At 38.2% G+C, this 23429-nt stretch overlaps 1 protein-coding gene across 3 annotated transcripts in view; it reads right to left on the reverse strand.

Annotated features, from left to right (window-relative positions):
* The window catches only part of septin4b (septin 4b), a 41137-nt gene extending 19711 nt beyond the window's left edge, over positions 1-21426 (reverse strand). Inside the window, exon 1 of one of the 3 annotated variants that reach the window (XM_053673550.1) lies at positions 21229-21426. In XM_053673550.1, coding sequence (XP_053529525.1) covers positions 21229-21231 — 3 coding nt within the window. In that variant the 5' untranslated portion in view covers positions 21232-21426. Of the gene's footprint in view, positions 1-3113; positions 3266-21228 lie in introns of those variants that run through there. The other 2 variants (XM_017496186.3, XM_017496185.3) reach the window with 2 other exon arrangements.
* Between the last annotated feature and the right edge of the window lie 2003 nt (positions 21427-23429).

Consider the following 23429-nt stretch of genomic DNA (forward strand, 5'->3'; position numbering starts at 1 on the left):
CACTTCAAAAATCAAGTAAATATGTCATTTGGCCAGGAGTACCCAAACCTTTGCATATGACCATATAACTATGGCCAACTGGCTGTTTGCCAGAATTCAGCCACAGCAACATCCAGTGGATTTTCCCAGACTATCACACAAGTGTTGCAGGCATATTTATTATGTGATCAGCACCTCAATTCCATACACCATCAATGTTCATACAATGTACCAATACAATGTATCAATGTATCAAAGTTGGGAATCGTCTCAAGAACTCATAGTAAATATAAGTGAAACTACTTCTGCTACATTATAGATTGGGAAAATTATTTCCCAAGACTGTGAACACGTGTAATGGACCAACATCATGCAATGTGTACTTAAACTTTGGTTTTACAAGCCAGGGTTACAGCAGCTCATGCAAAACATTATCAGAATGCACCTTATCAACCAAATAAATGTAGCATCCTTTTAAGTCTATGATAACAGATTCCACCCGACCGAGTTTTGTTTCTGGGTGATTTAACGTTCTCAATGGCTCTATTGTGTAGCTGAAATAAGCGCTGTGAAAAGCAAGGGAGGCGGACATGCCGCAATCTTGGATATTGGATGAGGTAAAGGTTGTGGTTTTTCTAGCACCACACAAATATACAACTGAAGAACATGCATTCAAAATATACAGTCAAGTGTATAATAACAAAAGCCTCCACTTTAGCAAGCCTGGATGGCACGGTTCATTTGGGAATGCTTCAAGGAGGTACTTATCTATCTTCAGCCAAAATACACAGAAACAAGTCATGAAGAAACAAAATCTTTTGGACACATGCTGGGTAATTTGCTTAGGGGAATAAATTATGCAGCAGTTAAGCACTTAAAGCATCATATAAACTCCTTTGGGTTCCATTCTATATTTATTTTCTAAGATATATTGGGCAGAGAGGAAAAAAAGCTGCCAGAAATATCAAAAGGTTGAATGTGATGTACTGGATATAGATTACAGTTACACCTTGCCTGTAAACCTTTAGAGCTAAATGTGGCTCATAACATCATCTTCATGGGCCTGAGCAACATGGGTGGGCCTTCAAGAAGACTTAGGAGTGAAAGTGATGACATCAAGCATCTAAAAAAACCCAATAATAATAGAAAAAAAACTGTCACTTGAATGTCTGGTAATTTCCATCACTTAACATTGCCAGGAGCATTCCATGCTTTCACAAGCAGAAGGCATCCAACTGGCAATGCAGACCACCAACCACAGACTTTTCTTGCCAACATGAACACAAGGGTAAGGGTCTTGTTTACTCACCACCAAGTGTTTCACACAAAAGTCTGGACTTTAACAGAGAGGATGCTGTGAAGTTCTTTAATCCAGTGACTATATCAGGCACTGAAAAGATCGCTGTATCACAGTGTTCAAATGTAGTTTTGGGGGCTCATGAGTGGCACAACAGAAAAAGCATTCATATTATCATTGGGATATTGTGAGTTTGAATCCCGACAACGCCACAGAGTCAAGAGAGTGCTCTCTGTGTGGGAGGATGGTGTTATCTCTCCTTAAAACATCACCAAACAGTTGTGGGTTTCTGTGAACTCATGAATGCAGGAGATGGCAGATAGTGCCGCCAACAGTTCTGCTGTCATGTGAAGCAGCAAACGCAGCATTTTGGTGGTTTGACTTCATGTGTTTACGAGAAAACACATGCTTGCCTCACCTTCCCTGATTGAGAACTATGGTGTCATAGTTAACTGGTGTGTTGAGACTGGCAAAATTGGAGAAAATGGGGTAAAAAAAAAACAAAAAAAAAGGTTTTGGAGGTGTGTATAGTTGGTGAAACTGTAACCGTCAAGATTGTTGCCAGCTATGTTTAGGATTCATCCACCCATGTATTTTCCATACTGCATATACTACACAGGGTTGCAGGGGAACCTGGACCCTATCCCAGGGGATTTTGGGTGCAAAGTTGGGGACACCCTGGACAGGGTGCCAAACCATCACAGAGCACAATCACACACACATTCACACACTACGGACAATTTGGAAATGCTAATCAACCTACAACACATGTCTTGGGAATGGGGAGGAAGCCAGAGTACCCAGAGGAAACCCCCGAAGAACGAGGAGAACATGCAAACTCCACAAACACAGCAGAGGCAGGATTCGAACAAGCAAAGTGTGAGTTAAACATGCTAACTACTAAGCCACTGTGCTCCCTGATATGATTAAATGGAACCCGCACCGTCAGGTTGAGTAAGTTCTCAACCTGTGGGAAACACTGATAGTACATCAAGATGTACATACAGATCCCTAATGATCAAGTCAGGGGTGAGAATGACAAGGAAAAACTTCATGATGTGACATGAGGAAGAAACCTTAAGAAGGAACTAGACTCAAAAGTAACCCAAAACATTAACTCTGATATGATGCTTCATAAACTGTGGGAGTAGCACCTGAGGCTGGAAAATCTGAGGCTGAGACACCTGCTCCCAATGGAGTTGTGATCATTTTCAGGTATCTGGGTCATTCTGAAATGTCTCGTAGTAGCAGACCAAAGTAACTTGATAATTGTGGCAGAATTTTGTGAGAAGCTACATCTCTTCCAGCAGCGCGTGTAAACTGGCGTTGTGAATGATGTTCTTGTTCGGATCGGCACAGCGGAGCTCTTTGTGAGTCAGACCAATAAAGGGCACATTGGTGCGTGTGTTTGTGTGAGAGTTAAGAACACAGGGAGCCTCTTATACAGCAACTCAGGTGCACACATCACTCTACTCTGTCGGGCCATACCCCACTGGTGCAAGTCTTTCTGACAAACATTCATGTACTTTTGTATGCTTGTATGTGCACATATGAAATAATGCAAACATTAAACCAGACCAGGTTCATGATGTCCTTTTGAAACGACACTCAGCATAAAACATCCTACAGGTGCTTTTAGACAAGTAATGATCAGATCAGCTGAACAGTAATTGTTACAATATTACATATCAGCCACACTGAAATAAGATTCAACAAAAAGATTAATTATTAGCAGCCAAGAAAAAAAACACTTGAGCACTATCTCCAGCATCTCAAGGATAACATATCAGCAACCAGTCAATGCAAAATCAAACAAGCATGCAAAAAGCAAACATACCTCAGAGTCACTGTTTACTTCGGCAGTTGCTGCCATTTGCACGGCTGCACCGCCAAACAAACAAACGAAGGTGTTATCAAGCAGTCAAGAGAAAGACCACACAGAAGGCAAGTAAACATGGCCCGGCATTCGGCTCTGTCTGCCCGTCAATTCCCCACAATTCCTTACATGTTGTCTTATTTGCATAGACACGCCCCCAACACATGTAGCTACAAAAGTCTCTCTCTGTCTTCCCTCTGTTGGAGGTTTTTCCACAACATCTGCCCAGCTTTAACAAGCCACCATGCCCTCATTCATTCAGGCGAATTACTAATGTACTGTGGATTTCTAGTAACACGATAAGATTTCTAGGAATACAACCATTTCTTTAAATACTCTGATATATAAACCTTACTGCTTACTATGTTATTAAAAGAAAAAAAAAATCAAACTTTGCATGAACCCAGAAACAGCAAAATATCCTCTTCTTCGCAATTTCCTGATCTAACTGTTGGGTCTTTCATCTAGCCGTGCTAGGCTGTGTGTGTCACCGCTGCCAACCTCAGTAACCCCACAGTCTTGCCACATCTGTAAGATCTAAACACAATGATGTCAATACACAACCCCTGTCCATCAATGGACAACATTCAAAACTGTTTTTCCTACAGAATTAGTAGCTGATCACACTTGATTTGAGTTTAAAATTTTTTTTAATACAAATCATATGTAGTACTCACAAGCTGTCTCTAGGGTTTAGTCTTTTTGTTGTAGCAGAGATAAATGTGAGGATTATCCATCCATCCATTCATCCATCCATCCTGCTTATCCTACACAGGGTCACAGGGAGCCTGAAGCCTATCCAAGGGAACTCGAGGCACAAGGCAGGGCGTACCCAGGATAGGTGCCATACCATCACCTATATAATCGCATACACATTCACATGCTACAGACAATTTGGAAATGCCAAATCAGCCTACAACACAAGGCCTTTGGACTGGGGGAGGAAACTGGAGTACCAGGAGGAAACCCAAGAAGCACAGAGAGAAAATGCAAGCTCCATGCACACAGGGCAGGCCCGGGATTCGAACCCCCAACCACGGAGATGTAAGGCTGATAAACGAACATAATCAGTGATGGTGTGTGTTGTAGCCCATTGAGAAGTGTTACTGTTTCCAACCTGAAGCTGATTATTTTCCTATAACACATACCGAAATGTTTTATTCATGCTACACACCATCACTGGAATTCATCAACCATTGCGATTTGTTGAACGTTCACGAGACAGGTAAGCTCCTGTTTTATCAATTACATTGTAGCAGCTATAAACATTCCCTCATCCATATTTAGTGTTTGCTTCCAAGTTTAAAGTATTTTAGGATATGAAAATTTGGTGTATTTGACCAGAAACAGTTCTTTTGCTTAGAAAGTGAGGAAGAAAGCTGGTCATCTGTACAGAAGCTATTAGCTGATCAGCATATCACAATTGATACAGCAATCAGACTTAAATTTGTCTTTTGTTGTTGTTGTTTATTAATACTTTACTTTTTTAACTGAAGTTTTGGTGTACGTTTTTAAAATCTCAACAGAATCCAATCCAGATACCACATATAGCACAACTATTCATGAACTTGGTTTAAAAGAGATGTAATCTATGGCCCAGTATTCATCATATTCTTATGTCTAATCTATTTTAGTGTCTGCTTAAAGTGTCTGAAAAGTGTTTGAAATGCACAGTGGAGAAATTCCATTTATTCATCATGGACAAAAAAACTACAAGAACATCTATCTACAATAGATCACTGTAGATTAAAAGATAGAAGTAGATTATGGAGAGATAAATGTTGCAGATTAAAAAGATTATGGCTGATTGTAACGCATAGGCAACTGCAGCGTTTTAAAATATGGGTCAATGTCATTAAATTGTTCTTCAAAATATCAAAATTATAATAAACTCTGCAGATAATACCTTGAAAGGGTTTATATAAGCCTCTCCTATTTACAATCAAAGCAAGACATTACAGGTTAATAGAGTACTAAACAATAGTAATACCTATCACAATGAATCACTGCCTGTTAATTACTAATATTCTTAGAAATATTCTTTGTGTTTGACATTTTTCCAAAAATTAGCATTTGTTTATGAAAATAAGGCTTCATGTATTTAGCTTTGCATGAATTTGCATACTTAAGAAAACTAATATCCAATGTCTGGGTGGGTGCTAGAATTAAAATGTTTATTTCACTATGAAGACACACTCTAGTAAAAAGCTTTTACATAACAGATTATTAGGATATATTTTTACATTATTTATATAATTATGAAAAAAAAATAATGTAATTTTGTAGTAGGAAATCTAGCATAAAGTCAACAATTACCAAAATACTGGGAAATCCTTCTGTAATATCCTTGTAAAAACTAGAAACTACATTTGGTGCTGAATATAAGAATAACCTTAGATAACCTTTGGCTCATTTTATATGTGCATGAACTGCTTTCAGTAGGTCAGCCCCATCTTGACAGGACTAGTTTAACAAAAGAAAAAAACCCCAAATGTATACAGTTTCTTTTTACCTTAAACGTAATCAATCAGCTACGACATGTTTGGTAATGTACCAAATACAGATTTTTTTTGTATGTCCAAATCGTCATACATTTGCACAATGTTCTTCAGTTACTTTTTAACTCTGCATTTTAATTTCATAGTGGGACTATTATCACCTTCGAATTTTGGGAGACAGACCCCAAGGAATGGGAGAAGATTATGCCAAAGGAATAAAGTCATTCTGGTTGTCCAAGATGGCTGTCTCTATGGCGTTACAAAGTTCAGCTACATAGTAAAGTTTAGTCTGTGTCCTAAGTCACATCGGTGAATCTCAGTGTAACATCACTGATGAACAGAAACCAACTTAAAACAGAAAAATACAATTTATTAAGATGTGGTGTTTCAGTAATGGTTAATTAGGTTAGTTTATGAATTGATATAAAATAACGCCCATTTGAAGAAAGAGGGTTGAAAATAAAAGCGAAACATGAAAGAAGAAAAACTAGTTTACACTTGTCCTGCGCTAGTTAAAAGGTCAGGTTTTGCTGAAAGTTTCGATAATAAAGCTTGACAAGGACAATTTTGGACTTATTCGTCATATTTGCCCACTGGTTAATGAACTGAATAGCTTCATTTAAGATTGCTAAACATAACAGAGGGAGAGAGAGAGAGAGGGGGAGCATGGGGGAGAGAGAGAGAGAGAGAGAGAGAGAGAGAGAGAGAGAGAGAGAGAGAGAGACTGACTTTGAACACAGTGTCTGGAGAGAAAAAAAAGTGGGGCTCGTCTACTCTACTTTAATCCCAAACATAATTAAAATGCCTCTCTTATCGATGTTTACATTGGAAGGTCAGTAGGCAGTGGGCCAGAGGGCCACAGTAGTCTCCCTGATTATACTCACAGACTCACACAAATTTTTATGTAAGGAATAAAATACAGGAAATTTATTTATGTGAATATGATGTTAACATTAATGAAGCTTAACATGCCCGTTTTTACTGTTCACAATATTCCACCAGAAATACATTTTTGACTGGCACATGTGCAAAAATGGGTGTTGCATAAACAAAAATATTAACATAAAACATCTGAGTAATTGTAGGTTTTTAAAAATGGCGGCTTTCCAGCTCAGTCATTGTGTGCAGTTTGTATTTGACCAATGATTATGTTCACTGTCCACAGAAAATTTCTGTTTTTCAAGCAGGGGCTCAAAAAAAGTTCACAATCCCTGTTTCCTCCAAAACTCCCTGGCTTCCTGGAAAGATTCCTGCGATGCACTCGCACTCATTCACAGTTCTGCTACTTTAACATAGAACATAATAAGCAGTTATTAGCAGCAGATTAAAATTTTTTTTTTTAAAAATCACTCACACCCTGGTAAAAACCCTAGCGTCTAGACTACTTCTGGCTGATAAAAACTATTACATTTTTGTTTTTCACCCTGAGGACATAATGAAAAAGACAAATGGTTACAATGAAAAGACACTTCACAATGATTCATGAGAGTTTGTCTGTGGATAATTCACTAACATAAGACTACTGAACGAAGGGGCGTCTTCTCTATTCTTTAAGAAGTCCCCCTTTCCAGATGTACCTACACTACACACCTAACATCTGTCCAGACGCAGTAGCACTTCTGTCTAGCTGACAGTTCTTTACGATAAGTTGCTTCCATTTGCTTCCAATTAATCTTTAACTCCCCCTTATTTCATCTTTCCTGCTCTTTTACAACACACATTGTACTCATTATCTCACTCAACACTGCTGAGCTTTAAAGACCTCCTCTCTCCCCATACACTTTTATAGCCTGTTGCATGTGTCAACGTATGCACGTCCATATGTCTCCTTCATACTGGTGAAACATGGCAGCCGATGAGAGACAGTGCCTCAAAATGCTATAAATAACCAATTTCCCTGCAGTTCCACAAAGTGGCAGTTGGAAGAATGAGTGTGAGATGAAATCTCTCTCTCTCTCTCTCTCTCTCTCTCTCTCTCTCTCTCTCTCTCTCTCACACACACACACACACACACACACACACACACACACACACACACCCCTCAGCCAAATTCTCCAGTCTTATCATGCAAGCCATCATATAAACAAAGATTAAATGGGGAACAAAATTAATTGACTAATTTTTGATAAATTAAATGATTAATTGCAGGAATGAAATACATCATGTTGCTGATTCTCAGAAAGAGAGAGAGGGAGAGAGAGGGGGGCAGAAGAATGAAAGAAAAAAGGAAAGAGTAAAAGAGTGAAAGAAAAGGCAAAAGACCTCAGATGGGTAGATAGGAAAATATCAAATAAATAGTTAAATGAATAGTGAAAGAAAGAAAATAATAAAGGAATGAAATAAAGAGTGAAAGAAATAAAGAAAGAAAAAGAACAGAATGAGCAAAATAAAGAAAGGATGTGTTTACAATTTGCTGCTAAAATATATATATTTTAAGTATAGTTATTTTAATATAGTGATTTCCTGTGTGAGTGGAGAAAACATTTTGGACCACTAAGCCTTTAAGACTAATCCCCTAAGAAAGGCTTTTGAGTTAGAAAAGAATTCGGATTCAGGCAGTCCCTTAAACCTCTTACCAATTTTTCATTTATGGTTCGTTGTCTTGCATCTGTTGAGAACAGGAAGAAGACTGAGAACACTGGGAGTCTACGGCAATGCTGCGTCTAAAAAGTCATCAGCTACTTCAGTTGGTGTGGATGACATGCAATGTCACACCTGGTGTACTGCACTAAACAGTTAGTCCTCTCACATTAGCGCTTGTCTTTTTAAATACTTTACAAGTTCAACACATACTATTAAAATAATAGTGATAATTTACTTTAACGGCAAATATGTGGTAATAATATCTTAACAAACATGTGTTTTGGATCAGATTTGTTTGATTATCCAAGTTTGCTCTTGCTGAATGTTTACACAATAAACAATTTTAAAGTATACAGCTATAAATCTAACCAGTTTCAGTTTGTTTCTAAAAGAGCACTATTAACTGAACGTGTGATAAGCTCCACCTCCTCTCTTCAATGGTTAACGAACATACATCACCTCAGCTAACCTAATGACTCTTTTCCTCCTTTTTTCCTTCACACTAGTCCATTTTTTTCTACAGATTACAATGCGTACAATAGAAATATCTGGCAATACATCATTCAGTTTCACAGACGTGAATTGCAAATAAACACAAGTTCCTTTTAACGCTTGTAACTGGCGGAAAATGCATTCAATATCTCAGAGCATTGTTGTACTGCTTCCCGCATATTTGGCTACTGCTATTTCCTTATCATCAACAGCCTCTCTAGGAGACTCAGACTGAGAAAAACACTTCCTCTGCTTCCTGTCCCATTCACTTAGGTCCCTCTAATTGTGCTGGTTTAATGTTCCTGTTGAAAGTAGCTGCAGCTCGGGAGTTTTTCTACTTCCCTTGGCTTTAGAGTCGAGTGAACGATCGCTTGTGTGGGCTCTGCTGATGAAGCACTTCCCCATGTGGGCAGAACAGAGACTATTCTAACTGAACACAGAATGATGCGTGGTTATAGCACGCCTGTGCAGTAAATTTATTTACAGCACTGCCGTTTCACATTGTAAGCTCTACCAAAGAGGATCCACCTTCCTTCACATACTTAGTGCATTGATTCACTATCATAATAACTAACCGCTTATAGCTGACTGTGGATTAGAGTGCATTTCAAGGTGGAATTGGTAGCATTAACCTTTAATAATCATATGTTAAACAGGGGTTCCCAAGCTAGGGGTTGTAACCTCACTTGATTTACAATTGGGAAAGTAGCTCACAATTTCCTCTTTTGTTTCAATCATGTTTTCAATCAATTTACATATGAATATTAGACTAATATTTTTGAAATATTCACATTCAGTAAGCCATGTTTAAATTAATAGGGTATATTTTATTTGAGTCTTTTCACTATAACAACATACAGTAACAGAGTTCAGAAATAAAAAATGGACATATATTTCCCCACCTAGTGCCCTCCACGAAGCATTGTGTCTCAAGTGGCACACTTACGTAATATTCTAGACTGTTATTGAGTACTCACATTAACTGTTTTTTTTCTCGTTATGGTTAAAAACTCTCGTATACCCATCAAATCTACTGAAAGGTCTGTTTTACGTACCAGTCTTCTGGGGTTTCTTTATTTAGTAAATATTTTGGAATGTGAGGTCAGAGGTTTCAATTTGAGGTGCAGCCCATAACAGTAATCACAAAGACTGGGCAGTTTTATGAGACACAGAGCTCGTCAGTATGTTTAATGTCACTGGGCATGAAATCTCTAAACATTTTACAGTTAGACTTAGAAACCTGATGTACAGGGATGTTTTGACTCTGATGCAATATTCTACACTCATACTATATGCAGTGAATGTATGAATAATCCACTTGCGTCATTGCTGCTTTTGTATGCGCTTGCAAAATGATGCGTCAAGTATAACCCAGACCCCCCTTTTTGTTCACTTTTATGTCTCTGTTATAAACCTTTTAATTAAACACTTTTTTATTCACTATACATGATTACTACATAGGTTCTAAAACACAGTTGTTTTATATTCTATGTAGTGCACTCTATGATGGAATGACATTTGATATTCAGCTACTACTACTTACACCACATATCATTTGCCATACACATACATTATTTATTTAATTTTCAATTACAAATGTTTCAAAATGTGAAACATTCTATAAACGACTGTTTGTGCTAATTCATTTGCAATGCAATGACAATTTAGCCCAAGCGTTTAGGACATTTTGAATAGACTTAATATTGGATCTTTGTTAGGACACTTGAATGCCATTTTCATTTATTTATTTATTTATTTTTGCCTTCGAGCACAGATCTACTGATCAGATTCACTCAGATAACCCTAATACAGTGCATATGGTCAAAAACATGAGACTTGTTTGTCTTGGTATTGCCATATTACCAAATGACTTCCTCCAGGTTACGGAGCTCACTTTTCATTTCGCTCGAAACGTGTTCTCGGGAAAAAAAACAACATGCCATTACAGGATATTCAGTGTGCGAAGTGGGATAACTAGTCTGTGTGTCAACTTCTGACATGCAAAACTATAGACATTAAATATTGGATGGTCACACACATTCTGATACATAACTACAGTGCACTCCATTAATATTGGCACCCTTGGTAAATATGAGCAAAGACGGCTGTGAAAAATTGTCTATTGTTTAACCTTTTTATATATTGTTCATACAATTCACAAAAATACTCTACTCTCATGGATATCAAACAATTGGAAACAACACAGGTTTATTTAAAAAAAATAAATAAATAAAAAAAACCTTAAATATAGGTGTGCTACCTCCCAAGATAACAACTCCAAGTCTTCTCCTATAATGCCTGATGAGGTTGGAGAATACATGGCAAGTGATCTGAGACCATACCTCCATACAGAATCTCTCCAGATCCTTCACATTTTGAGGTCCATGCTGGTGGACTCTCCTCTTCAGTTCACCCCACAGGTTTTCGATGGGTTTTAAGTCAGGGGACTGGGATGGCGATGGTAGGACCTTGACTTTGTGGTCAGTAAACCATTTTTGTGTTGATTTTGATGCATGTTTTAGATCATGTCCTGCTGGAAGATCCAACTACTGCTCATTTTATGCTTTCTTGCAGAGGAAATCAGCTTTTCATTTAATATCTAGTGATGTTTGATAGAGTCCATGGTACCATGTATCCTAACAAAATATCCAGGTCCTTTGGTAGAAAAACAGCCCCAAAACATTAAATCACATTTTGTAAAGCTCAACAACCTTTTGCCACACTTCACAGCTATATTCCTTGGTCTTACGCATTGTTATGAATGACTAAGGGAATTTGGCTTATGTGTTAGCTCAAATTTGTACCCCTGTGAAACAGGAAGTCATGTTTGAACAATTTCCTGTTCCATGTCACCCAGGTGTACTTAAAATGTTTTAAATATCAATGGGAATATACTTAAAATATATTTTTCTCATATGAATTCATTGGGGTGCCAATAATTGTTACACACCTATATTTAACAAAGATTTTTTTTTATAAACCTGTGCTATGTTTGCAATTATTTGATATCCATATATTTATGTGATATATTTTCATGATTTTTTGTTTTTTAACAAAAGATCAAAAGGTTGAACAATAAAGACAATATTTCACAGCCTTCATTGCTCATATTTACCAAGGATGCCAATATTAGTGGAGGGCACTGTATATTTTGCAGCAACCCCGTATGGATTTGATTGGTTGAGCTTGGGTTTTGGTAGACAGAACTGCAGAACTTCTTATACTAGCAATGTAAGGCCTGAAAGTGAAAAGGCTTGAAATCAATAATGTGTGACTAACCTTCATGTTCACCATCGCCTTGTCTTTTTTCACTGCAGACACGTATGCAACCTTGCATGATGCCCTCATATGTTCACAAATACATAAATGCAGAATCATAAACCTGGCCCAAAATCAGATTCCGTGGGTAAAACGGAGTACCTTCTAAAAAATCTATTATGAAAAGCGTTGGTACACACACAAAAAAAGACTTACGGTACTCAAAAAAGCAAAACATAGAGGCTCTGGTACTGTGTACTGGTGAATACTGACTAGAGTTGGCAATATAACAATATAACATCAATATCGTGATAAAGTTCAGTATGCCACAATAAATTTTTCTGAGATATTGCAGGTATTGTGAGATATTTTTCTAACTTTGTTTTTTTTTTTTTTTTTTTTACATCAATTACAAACACTGATTGGAAACAGCTGATTTGATGATAGAATTTTGTCTTCAAAACCGTAAAATATATATTTTTTAAAATGGTATTTTATTTATTTTTGTAGACATAAAAGTACCAATTATATTTTTAGAATTTGTTTTACAATTTTTAAATGGAGGTTTTTAGCAAACGTCTATATTGTGATTTGATATTTTTGTCATATCACCCACTCCTAGTATTGACCCACTTCAAGCACCAAGGACATGATCAGCCTATTGTCAGTCCCTCCAGGATTTTGCGATCGCAGAAATTAATGCAAAATCAAGCAAACTCCGCAATATTCTGAGAAGCTTCATGGTTACCGCAGATTTGGGCCAAGATTCGTCATTTGACAACAACATCACAACACCCATTCAACCAAAGCCCTCTTGGATTCACGTGTGTTGAACATGAGTACAGCTAAAAGGTCTCATTTAGAATGCGACCTTTATTATTACATTACAGCACAGTGAAATTCTTTTATTCGCATATCCCTGCATGTTAGGAAGCTGGGGTCAGAGCGCAGGGTCAGCCATGATACAGCACCCCTGGAGCAGAGGGCCTTGTTCAAGGGCAAAATAGTGGCAGCTTGGCAGTGCTGGGGCTTGACCTCCCGACCTTCCGATCAGTAACCCAGAGTAACCGCCAAGCCACCACTTCCCCAACAAACATCACAAACATTTACCAACAAACATCACTGTGAAAGAGCATACAAAACTATTTCATGCAATTGCAATTTCACCAATTCAAGTGGTTTTCTGCAAGAAATGCACAAAGAACTCAGCAAGTTGGGTTGCAAATAAAAAATAAAAAAAAAGCCACAGCAAAATCAAGCATTTTTGGCAGCAGCAATCACAAATAAAAAACTCTGCAAAATGTTGTACAGACTGTACAAGGCTGTATAAGCCTACCTAATATAACAAAAATAAATGTATAAGGATGCTTGATTTGCTATATAAACATTAATAAGAAACACAGAAATCCATCCATCCATCTTCTACCGCTAACTCCTTTTCAGGGTCACGGGGAACCTGGAGCCTACCCCAGGGAGCATCGGGCACCAGGCAGGGTACACCATGGACAGGGTGCCAGTCCATCGCAGGGCACAATCACATACACATTCACACACCCATTCATACACTACGGACACTTTAGGCATGCCAATCAGCCTAGCATGCATGTCTCTGGACTGGGGGAGGAAACCGGAGTACCCGGAGGAAACCCCCCCACAGCACGGGGAGAATGCGCAAACTCTGCACACACATGGCCCCGGCGGGACTCGAACCCTGCAGGTGTGAAGAGAACGTACTAACCACTAAGCCACCGTGTGCCCCACACAGAAATTCTGTTTTCATTATCTGAAATCAGATTGTCTGATCAGAAAAGATCAGTACAAACAGATAAAAACTATTCCTTTAAAATCCTGCAAGGAAAAGTGCAAACACATTATGACAGACACTAAAATAAGGCTTGTTACAAAAGTGATTAATGGGGCAAAAAGTGTGTGCTGATTTGAGACCTCCAAAGAGCAGTCCCATAGTGCAATAACATCCTCTGAAACTTACATGTGGTGCAAAGATATTAATTTATGGTGCTTATTTTGTGCTATTTTGGTCATATCCAAGTTTAAGGCAAGGCTTAAGAAAACACTGCCTTATGGAGAAAGACTTGGATTGCTACCAAAAGTACAGTTAGCAGAGCTACATACAAAAGATCGTTATGTGATATAAGTAATTGCACCCAGTAGTATGCCTTTAAAAGTGTGGCATTCAATAAATCACAGGATGGAGGGAAACACTAATAAGCCGTTTAGAATAATGAACAGGAACTGAGCCATTCACACAGCTTCACTCTTACTTTCATCATCTGCAAGGTTCCAAAGGAAACCAGGGATTACTCTGTCTATTGCTTTTCAATGGACCTAAAGTTACCGTAAAGGTGGAATTTCTTTTCACGCAGGAACGAAGCGCAGTGGGGGGTGGGGGTGGGGGTGGGGGGTGATGTTTGAGAGCTCAAAAACGATGACTGCAGGCTCTACCTGAGATGAAAACAATAGAAGTAGACATAACAACTGTGGCATGCTTGAAATAACAATCTGATTTTGGCCTTTCAACAAACATCTCTATGTCCTTGAATGGGGTCAAAAGCATTCTAGGTTGCCTGCAACACCAAACAATACACAAGCTCTTTAAAAGCCATGTCAAGTCAATATGGGTGACATGGTATCAGCTTTAGGATAGCTTTAAGTTCTTTGATGTGGCGGAGTAGTTTCTACTGAATAGTGGTATCGAGTCATATAAATAGAGGGTGCGTTTCACCATTGAAGGAAGTAAAATGTGATTTTTGCTCCACTGGCTGGCAGCAATAAAGGAAAAATCCTTGCACATTAATCTTTATAATTCATTTATGATCTTCATTAGCCTTTATGATGAGATTCTGCATTTCTTTTTTTTTCATTGACCATTTTCAGTTTGCTTAATGGTTTTCTATATTACGCACAATGCCGTCGGACTACATACTGATATACTGAATGGTGCCAATGGGAATTATCCCTTGGTTCAGCAGTACCTAAAGCGCCCAGTGCAGCAGCGCTTTAATCCGTCCAGCTCTCTCACCTTGTCATCTGTACACTCTACTCAAACAAGTCAGATTCCAAGGCTTCAGCTTTCAGTGGCATCACTCTTGTCATGTCCTAGATCACTAACTAGCTGAGCTGAGTCTCTGCCGTAACTCACGTGCATCACATTGCATTCTGGAACGTCTAACGTCTCTCTTCTCCACTACTTCTACAAGTATTACTTCTCCATTTTGCCCCCCCCCCCCGACAGAAGCCTGTTCTCTTCTCATCTTCCATTAATGTACATTTATAATGTTCATGATTTCTCAAGACTAATGTCCAGATAGATGAAATTGGCACAAAGCAAAGCGTAATTAACAGTAAGGTCTGTCTAAAGATCACAGAAGGAGAATCTTTGAATTCATTTACAGAAATGTAGACACGACATTGAGTCCATATATGCATCTTCAAATAGGAAGGAAAACATAATTGGTGTTTATATAGACGTGTGTATGTTCACAGGTTTTGTTAGCTAGCTAGATAACATGAGGTAGCTAGTCCTCTGATACATGAGCCATCTCAGACCTTCAACCTTATAGTGAAACTGTAATACTACACCTACTCAGAAACATTGTATGGGTTCAAAGACAAGGTCATCTGTATCACTCAGAGAAACAGCCGGCAGTCCACAAATAAACTACTGGAAGCGAAAGACTTTCTGCTTTTCCCCGAAGCACAAATTTTATTCAGATATGATCTGCTGCTTTAAGGCTTACCTGCAGGTCTGTCATTGGAACAGCACCCAGGAGCTCGCTCATTTGAACCTACACTCTATTTTGTCCACTATAATCTGTGCCTCCTAAAACAAACCTTTTACAGTAATGCAGACATCAAATGCTGACAGGAAACAAAACTAATCAATAACACTACTGCAAGATGTAATGATTAGTTTTGAAGCCCATAGCTGCTTTTAAAGATGTTTTACTTCACTGCACTGCTGTTTACCTTTCACACACACACACACACACACACACACACACACACACACACACACAGACACACACGCACGCACAAATGTGGTATACATTGTTTTTTAAATGTGTGCACACATGTTTAAACACATGCAGTATATGTGAAATTAGACTTGTAATTACACTTGCAGTCATTTAGTCTGATATTCAGTTGTAATTCAGCTTATAACACTGACAACTTCCTGTGGTGTTCCTTCTTTTCCAATGAATAATCTGTAAAATAGAACTACAAGTGGCTAATAATCCAATCCGGATAAAATATGCATGAAATGAATAGGTGTATGCAGGGTCTATGGTTATTTCCAGACTAAAACAACTACAAAAAGAAAACAAATATCAGTTCAAAGTCCAAATGTGGACACAAGTGTAAAATGCAGTGTGGCAGAAGGGGCGTGGTCGAGTGTCGGGTGTGGCCGGAGAGAGGAGGCGGGTCTAACCGGCAGGTAACTTGTGATTGTTCCCAACTGTGTCTTATTACCAGTAGCTTACTTACAGTGGTGCTTGAAAGTTTGTGTTTTATATATTTCTGCATAAATATGACCTAAAACATCATCTGATTTTTACACAAGCCCTAAAAGTAGATAAAGAGATCGCAATAAAACAAATGAGACAATAATATTGTACTTGGTAATTCATTTATTGATGAAATTTGCTCAGATGCAGCAAAACAGGCCCAAACCACAATACTACCACCACCATGTTTCACAGATGAGATAAGGGTCGTGTGCTGGAATGCAGTGTGTTCCTTTCTCCAAAATCACGCTTCTCATTTAAACCAAAAAGTTCTATTTTGGTCTCAACTGTCCACAAAACATTATTCCAATGGCCTTCTGGCTTGTCCATGTGATCTTTAGCAAACTGCAGAGGGGCAGAAATGTTCTTCTTGGAGAGCAGTGGCTTTCTCCTTGCAACCCTGCCATGTACACCATTGTTGTTCAGCATTCTCCTGATGGTGGACTCTTGAACATTATCATTAGCCAATGTGAGAGAGGCCTGTAGTTGCTTAGAAGTTACCCGGGGTTCCTTTGTGACCTCACAGACTATTACACGTCTTGCTCTTGGAGTGATCTTTGTTGGTCGACCACTCCTAGCGAGGTTAACAATACTTTTGAATTTCTTCCATTTGGACACATTCGCTCTGATAGTGGATTGGTGGTTTTGTAACCTTTTCCAGCCTAATGCGCATGAACAACTCTTTTTCTGAGATCCTAAGAAATCTCCTTTGTTCATGCCATGATACACTTCCACAACCATGTGTTGTGAAGATCAGACTTTGATAGATCCCTGTACTTTAAATAAAACATGGCGCTCACGCACACCTGACTGCCATCCCATTGATTGAAATCACCTGACTATTTTCACTTTCAAATTAACTGCTAATCTTAAAGGTTCACATAATTTTGCCACACACAGAAATGTAATACTGGATTATTTTCCTCAATAAATAAATAAACGACCAAGTATAATATTTTTGCCTCACTTATTTAATTGGGTTCTCTTTGTCTACTTTTAGGACTTGTGGAGATGATGATGTTTTAAGTCATATTTATGCAGAAATATTAAACATCCTAAAGGGTTCACAAACTTTCAAGCACCACTGTATACATGCTTTCTTTTCAGTAGATGCGGTGAGCCAGAGAGAGACAAAGCTGACAGAGCAGACACAATACACAACACACAACACACTCAGCTTGAACTTGAATGAACTTAAAGTTGAATTCAGGGGTGACAATCCATGAATGACAGAGTTTCTGGTTTCTTTTCTTTTGTTTTAATTGAGTGGAAGAAGTGTACAGTGAAAAGTGCTCATGGTAGAAATACTGAAAATAAATATAAAAGAAGCACGGAACTCTGTAAAAATTCACCTGTCTCCTAGGTGCTCCTTTAGGCACCCACCCACCCACCCACCCACACACACACACACACACACACACACACACACACACACACACACACACACACACACACACACACACACACACACACCTCTGGCTGGAAATCAAGCTTGCAATCAAAAAATATAATTCTTGGTAACATAACAAGTGGCCATGTTTTTGTCTTAAGTTCAAGAGAGAGTAAAAAAAAGAGAGGCTGGTTTAAAGGTAATTGATTACAAGAACATGTTTTACATGTGTTACCACATTAAATGCATCTATAAACGGATCAAACGTATGCTGTGTCAGTCTTTAATAAAGAAAGAATGTGGTTTAATAAAGACAGAATGCTGTTATTGGAAATTAATCAACTTTGAGAAGGTAACGAAACCATCACACCACCCTGTTGTTCATTATTTTCCTACAAAAGCATGTCCTGTTGTGTTTTATTCCATATTATACCATTCAAATCCTAACAACGTAGTAGTGAATAGTTTATGCTTTCATGCATACAGATAGTCTTGTGTCAAGACTATTGTGTTTACCATCCTTTAGTTTTGACTCTGGCCTGTTTTTTAAAGACTTGTTTTGATTTGCTCGTGTTTTGACCTTCACCTCTCGTCTCCACCCACAACCCACACTGCACCAATATTCCAGAGCTGGAGCATGTAGCAACAAGAACAGTATTAAAGCAACAAAAAATACAATGAATGAAAGAGCACTGGTTAAAGCTATATCTGTATCTATGTACGTACTGCAAGATATATATATATATATATATATATATATATATATATATATATATATATATATATATATATATATATATATATATATATATATATATATATATAACTTCAGTAGGATGGTGGTGGGTGGCCATCGTTCCCCTAAATGCATCCGTGGGTGGAAACAGCGTAGAGATTTTTGGATTGAGATAAAGTAATAACACATGGTGAGATCCCATAATCATTAGTTTACAGAGGGCAGTTCCAATCCACAGCCATATACACACACACTTCCTAAAGATAGATAATGCATAGCACAAATGCTAAGATAAGAAGACTAAAACACAATTATGCACAGTGACTCCTATTTCCACCATCTCTGTCTGAGTGCAAATTGCTGTTTAAATGCAATGCAAGTTCCACAATGCAATGCAGCTCAAAGTCTCAAACTCAACACTGCTAGTTATCAAGCTATAAGATGACAAGCGCAATGCCTTTGACGGTGGTATGAGCATGAATGTTGGAACCTTTCGAGATAAACTTTGGGATTAGGATTAGGAGATTGATGCGGCAGCGCTTTAGTTCTTTCGTCTTCTGTTCAGCTCTCTCAATCTCTTTGGGCACCACAAAACAGACCAACATGACAATGAAAGAAGTTTAAACCAAAAACGCCAACTCAGAATTTTTAAATAAATCTTGGACGCCACTGGAGATCATGTTTGAATTATAAAGATTAATTATCCAAGTTATTCAGGGTGGAGTTTTCCTTTAATACCCAAGAAATGTTTTAAAATCTGTCCCTGTTTAAGAATCCATCGATTTTATGAGTATTCATTTGTTTGTCTAAGAACCACCATAAACAACATTTCTTCTACTAAAGCTAGAGATGTTTGGAGAAGTCCAGACAGCAGCAAAAGTTTGTTTACCTGCAAGACAAGTGCACTTGGCAATCAGCACAAATGGGACTAACACTAACGATTGATCTAAAGAAAACAGGATCCATCCTGAGATGTGGCAGGAAGCAACAATGGAGCTGACAAACACTGGTTTACCACAAATCCCAATGACAGTCACAGTGTGAGATTTAAATAATGAAAAAAATAATTAATTTTTTTTTTAAACATCTTTTTTTTAAAAAAGAAAAAAAAATTTTTTTGCTTCTTTCACTTTTCCTCAAACCTTGAGAAACATTAATTCTTTGCAAGTATGATCTTGCTTTTATCTCTGGAGCCTCAAGGTAGAACACAATGTAGGCTGATGTCATATAACATTCCTGAAGTTTTGTTAGGGATATCAAATGTAACCGCCTCAGCTACACTTGATTTTTAGCTTTAAAACTGTGTAGCTCTTAGCTGGCAGAACCATCCGAAATATCATGGCTTATCATCATAATTACTGGCACATGGAATGTTAGCTATAGGCATTAGGATGGATACGGATGTCCTAACATAGCTTTGGACTCGCTCCTGAAAGTCATCTCTCTCAAGGTTCAACATGTTGTGCTATCTGAGATGCTTTTCTGCTCACCACAGTTGTAAAAAGTGGTTATTTGAGTTGCTGTACACTTCCTGACAGCTCAAAACAGTCATTAACAAGGCATTTCTGCTTTAAAAAACGGAAAGTTTTTTGTTTGTCGTACCATTCTGTTTAAACTCTAGAAACTGTTGTGTGTGGAAAAACCCAGGAGATCAGCAGATTCTAAAATACACAAACCAGCCCATCTGGCAACAACAACCAGGAGGAGAAAAACCTCTGTCTTTATACAGAGGGTTGATAACAATTAACTAGTTCAATTTAGCTAATGTTAGCAACACTTTCTGCCGAGATAAACTCCCAGTTATCCATCCCTTAATGTACAGTACTACAGTACTTAACTAGCTAACATAGCTACGAAGCAGCATGAAAAGGAGGATCCACTCCCAAACATTGCTTCTTGTTAAAAACATACTGCATATAGTGAAGGGTATTAGGGCAGTCAATTTTCATTATAAATAAAAGATAAAATCACATTAATATAATCAGTGACATATTCGTTCCTCAAGATGGCAGCAATTATATGTGACATTACATGAACTGGAAGAATGAATAATAAAAAAAATAAAAAAACATGGAAACCTATTCATTGATGCAGAATTGTTTAAAGAGAGACTTGAGATGCATCTAAGATTTTTTTTCTCAGCCCTAATGACCATGCTGTTGTGCATATTGCAAAATCCTGCAATTGCACGAAGACAATAGTTTGATACTGATAAGCATATTACACATGTAGTCATGCACATCTGTGTAACATCTGCAGTGCCTACTTTTGCATTTTCTCCAAACCACACACATGCCTGCATACACCTGCAGGGCTAATAAAGCCCATGTTTGAGCCCAGAAGTGATTGTTGTCTCTTGTATACATTACCACCTGTGACATAAGCGCAGACCATCTGTCTGCAAAGACACATAACATTATCCACTAGCTAAGTCTGATTTAAAAACCTAGATCCTGCTCACCAAAGCTACATACATCAACTGACATGACCATCCTGTAGTAGCTGTTACAAGCAGACACATCTAATTCTGCCGTTTATCAGCGATCTAGCCAAAGCTGAATGGTATTGCAGACGGATGCCTTTAGCCACTTACCATGCTGCAGATTGCTGATGCTCAGATTTACACACACACACTCTACCAGCACCAGGCAGAAATGACCTCAGAGGAGAGAAAGAGGCTCACTCACTTACACACACATGCACACCGGAGGATTTGTAATGCGAGACCCAAGCACATTTGCTAAAGATATAAAAATTTAAAAGTAAGAAGAGAAATATTGAAGAGCAGGAGAGAGAAAGAATGGCAGAATGCTTATGATCTCGGGGCAGGAGGGGACCGATCTTGCCCAAGTAAAAGTACAATCGTCTTCAGGAAATACCAGCTGCAGGATAAGGAAGGTGGGGATGAGACTGTCTAGGAGGAGACCAAACAGCAAGAAGTCTCAAGGAGGAAAAATGATTCCGGATACGTGCCAGTTAACATTTTCAGTAATGGGAATCTTTGCCTTTGAAAATTCCAGGGTCTATGTATATAAATAAATATATATGCAATTTGGAAACACCGTGAGGAAACACCCCCATGTTCTCCTACTAAATAGCCCAGTATAACTAGCATTAAATCATTTAGTTAGCAAGCCAGCTAGTTAACTGCTAGGAAACTAGCTCACATTTGTCACAGGTCGACATAATTGGGATTTCCGTATTTGGACATCAAATTGCCTCTTCATATGCTTAGATATTCATTCATTAGCAACCTAGCAGAATATAACAGACCAATCAACACAAGTCAGTTAGTTAGCTATCTTAGCACATATGTTCTCAACGGTAAAGGTTCAGGGTGATCTCATATGTAATTGGTCCAAATCCTTGACGAATCCAAAAGGAATTGAGCATTGTTTTATAAATAAACATATATATTTAAAAAGTGGTTCCGTTAGATTTTGCGAGTGTTCGGAGAACATTTTTTAGAATAATTTTTTAGAACATTACAGCTTTCAGCTTATTATAACCTTTTAAATACTTACTGACTGTTCGGATAACATTATCTCTTAAAAGTCAGTGAGACCTTTTGGGAAGTTGCACGTGTCCCAACATTTACCAGCATATTCAAAATGACTGGCAAATAAATCTTGCAGTGTGAGCACAAATATGACGCGTAGTAAGAACAGCGATGAGGAACAGTTAAAGAGAACGAGAGGAACTTGGAGAATGAGTCGGAGCAAAGAGTGAAAAAGCAATGTAAGCAAAGTCATACTGCTTCTATCAAAAAAAGTTATTCTCATATTAAAGTACCATGTGCCCTCTTCCGCATACGTGAGCTCATATTAGTTAGTTTTGCTTTGACTGACAGGGCAGAGGGAGTATGTCAGCCCTCCCACCCAGACAGCTCAGATCATTTTGCTCTCATGGCTATGGCATCATTGAGATCCAAACTTGCAATCTCTGAATGATGGCACGAACGCTTTTCTGTTGTGTACTCGGGAGCCGTTCGCATTTCTTGAAATCACTTAGATTTAGTTGTTCGACTGCTCATTGTTGCAGGAATCCCCAGGTACATAAGTGAACTTTATCTATGCTTGATTGCTACATTGACAAAATAACAGATTGTAAGCTTTACATATTGTGCAGTAAAATTTATTCCATACGACAACACACAATACAGATAATTTAGCGAAATATATCCAACAGTCATAAGTCACAATAGGACTTATAAACTTACATCTGTTCTACCAATGAATATTTATGGCCAGTGATTGGTTTCTTATTCAATGATGGAATAAACAAACAATTTTTGGAGAATGTGACTGTGACTACAAAATGGATGCTACTCACATATTAAGCGCATCCATTTGCTTGTGATGTACCCATGCAGTTTGTTGAAGTGAGACGCATCATGTTGAGTCAGTGTTTTGAAAAATCCAGTCAGGCATGCTAACATTTATTCAACAAGAAAATGCATTAATCATGCATACGGCTTCCCTCAGGGCTGGCGGTGCAGAGGAGCCAATACACCAGCTCGGTCTCATGATCTTCAATCTTCATGAGCTGCTGAGGAAAAACACACTGTGGACTTAGAAGACTTCTAAAGCACATTATCAATGAATGCTTCAGAGATTCAGGTAGTGCTATCCTGCTGTCCTATTGAGCACATCAATACCTGAGAGGTGGCGAGATCAAAGTCAAATCATTAAAGTCAAATCACACTATAGTATATTAGAATCGATACTGATTTGGCCAGTAAATGTAACAAAAAAGGGGACCTGAAATATATTATCGATTTGGATATTAGCTTAA

This window comes from Ictalurus punctatus, chromosome 20 (genome assembly GCF_001660625.3).
Source record: "Ictalurus punctatus breed USDA103 chromosome 20, Coco_2.0, whole genome shotgun sequence".
NCBI classification, from domain to species: domain Eukaryota; kingdom Metazoa; phylum Chordata; class Actinopteri; order Siluriformes; family Ictaluridae; genus Ictalurus; species Ictalurus punctatus.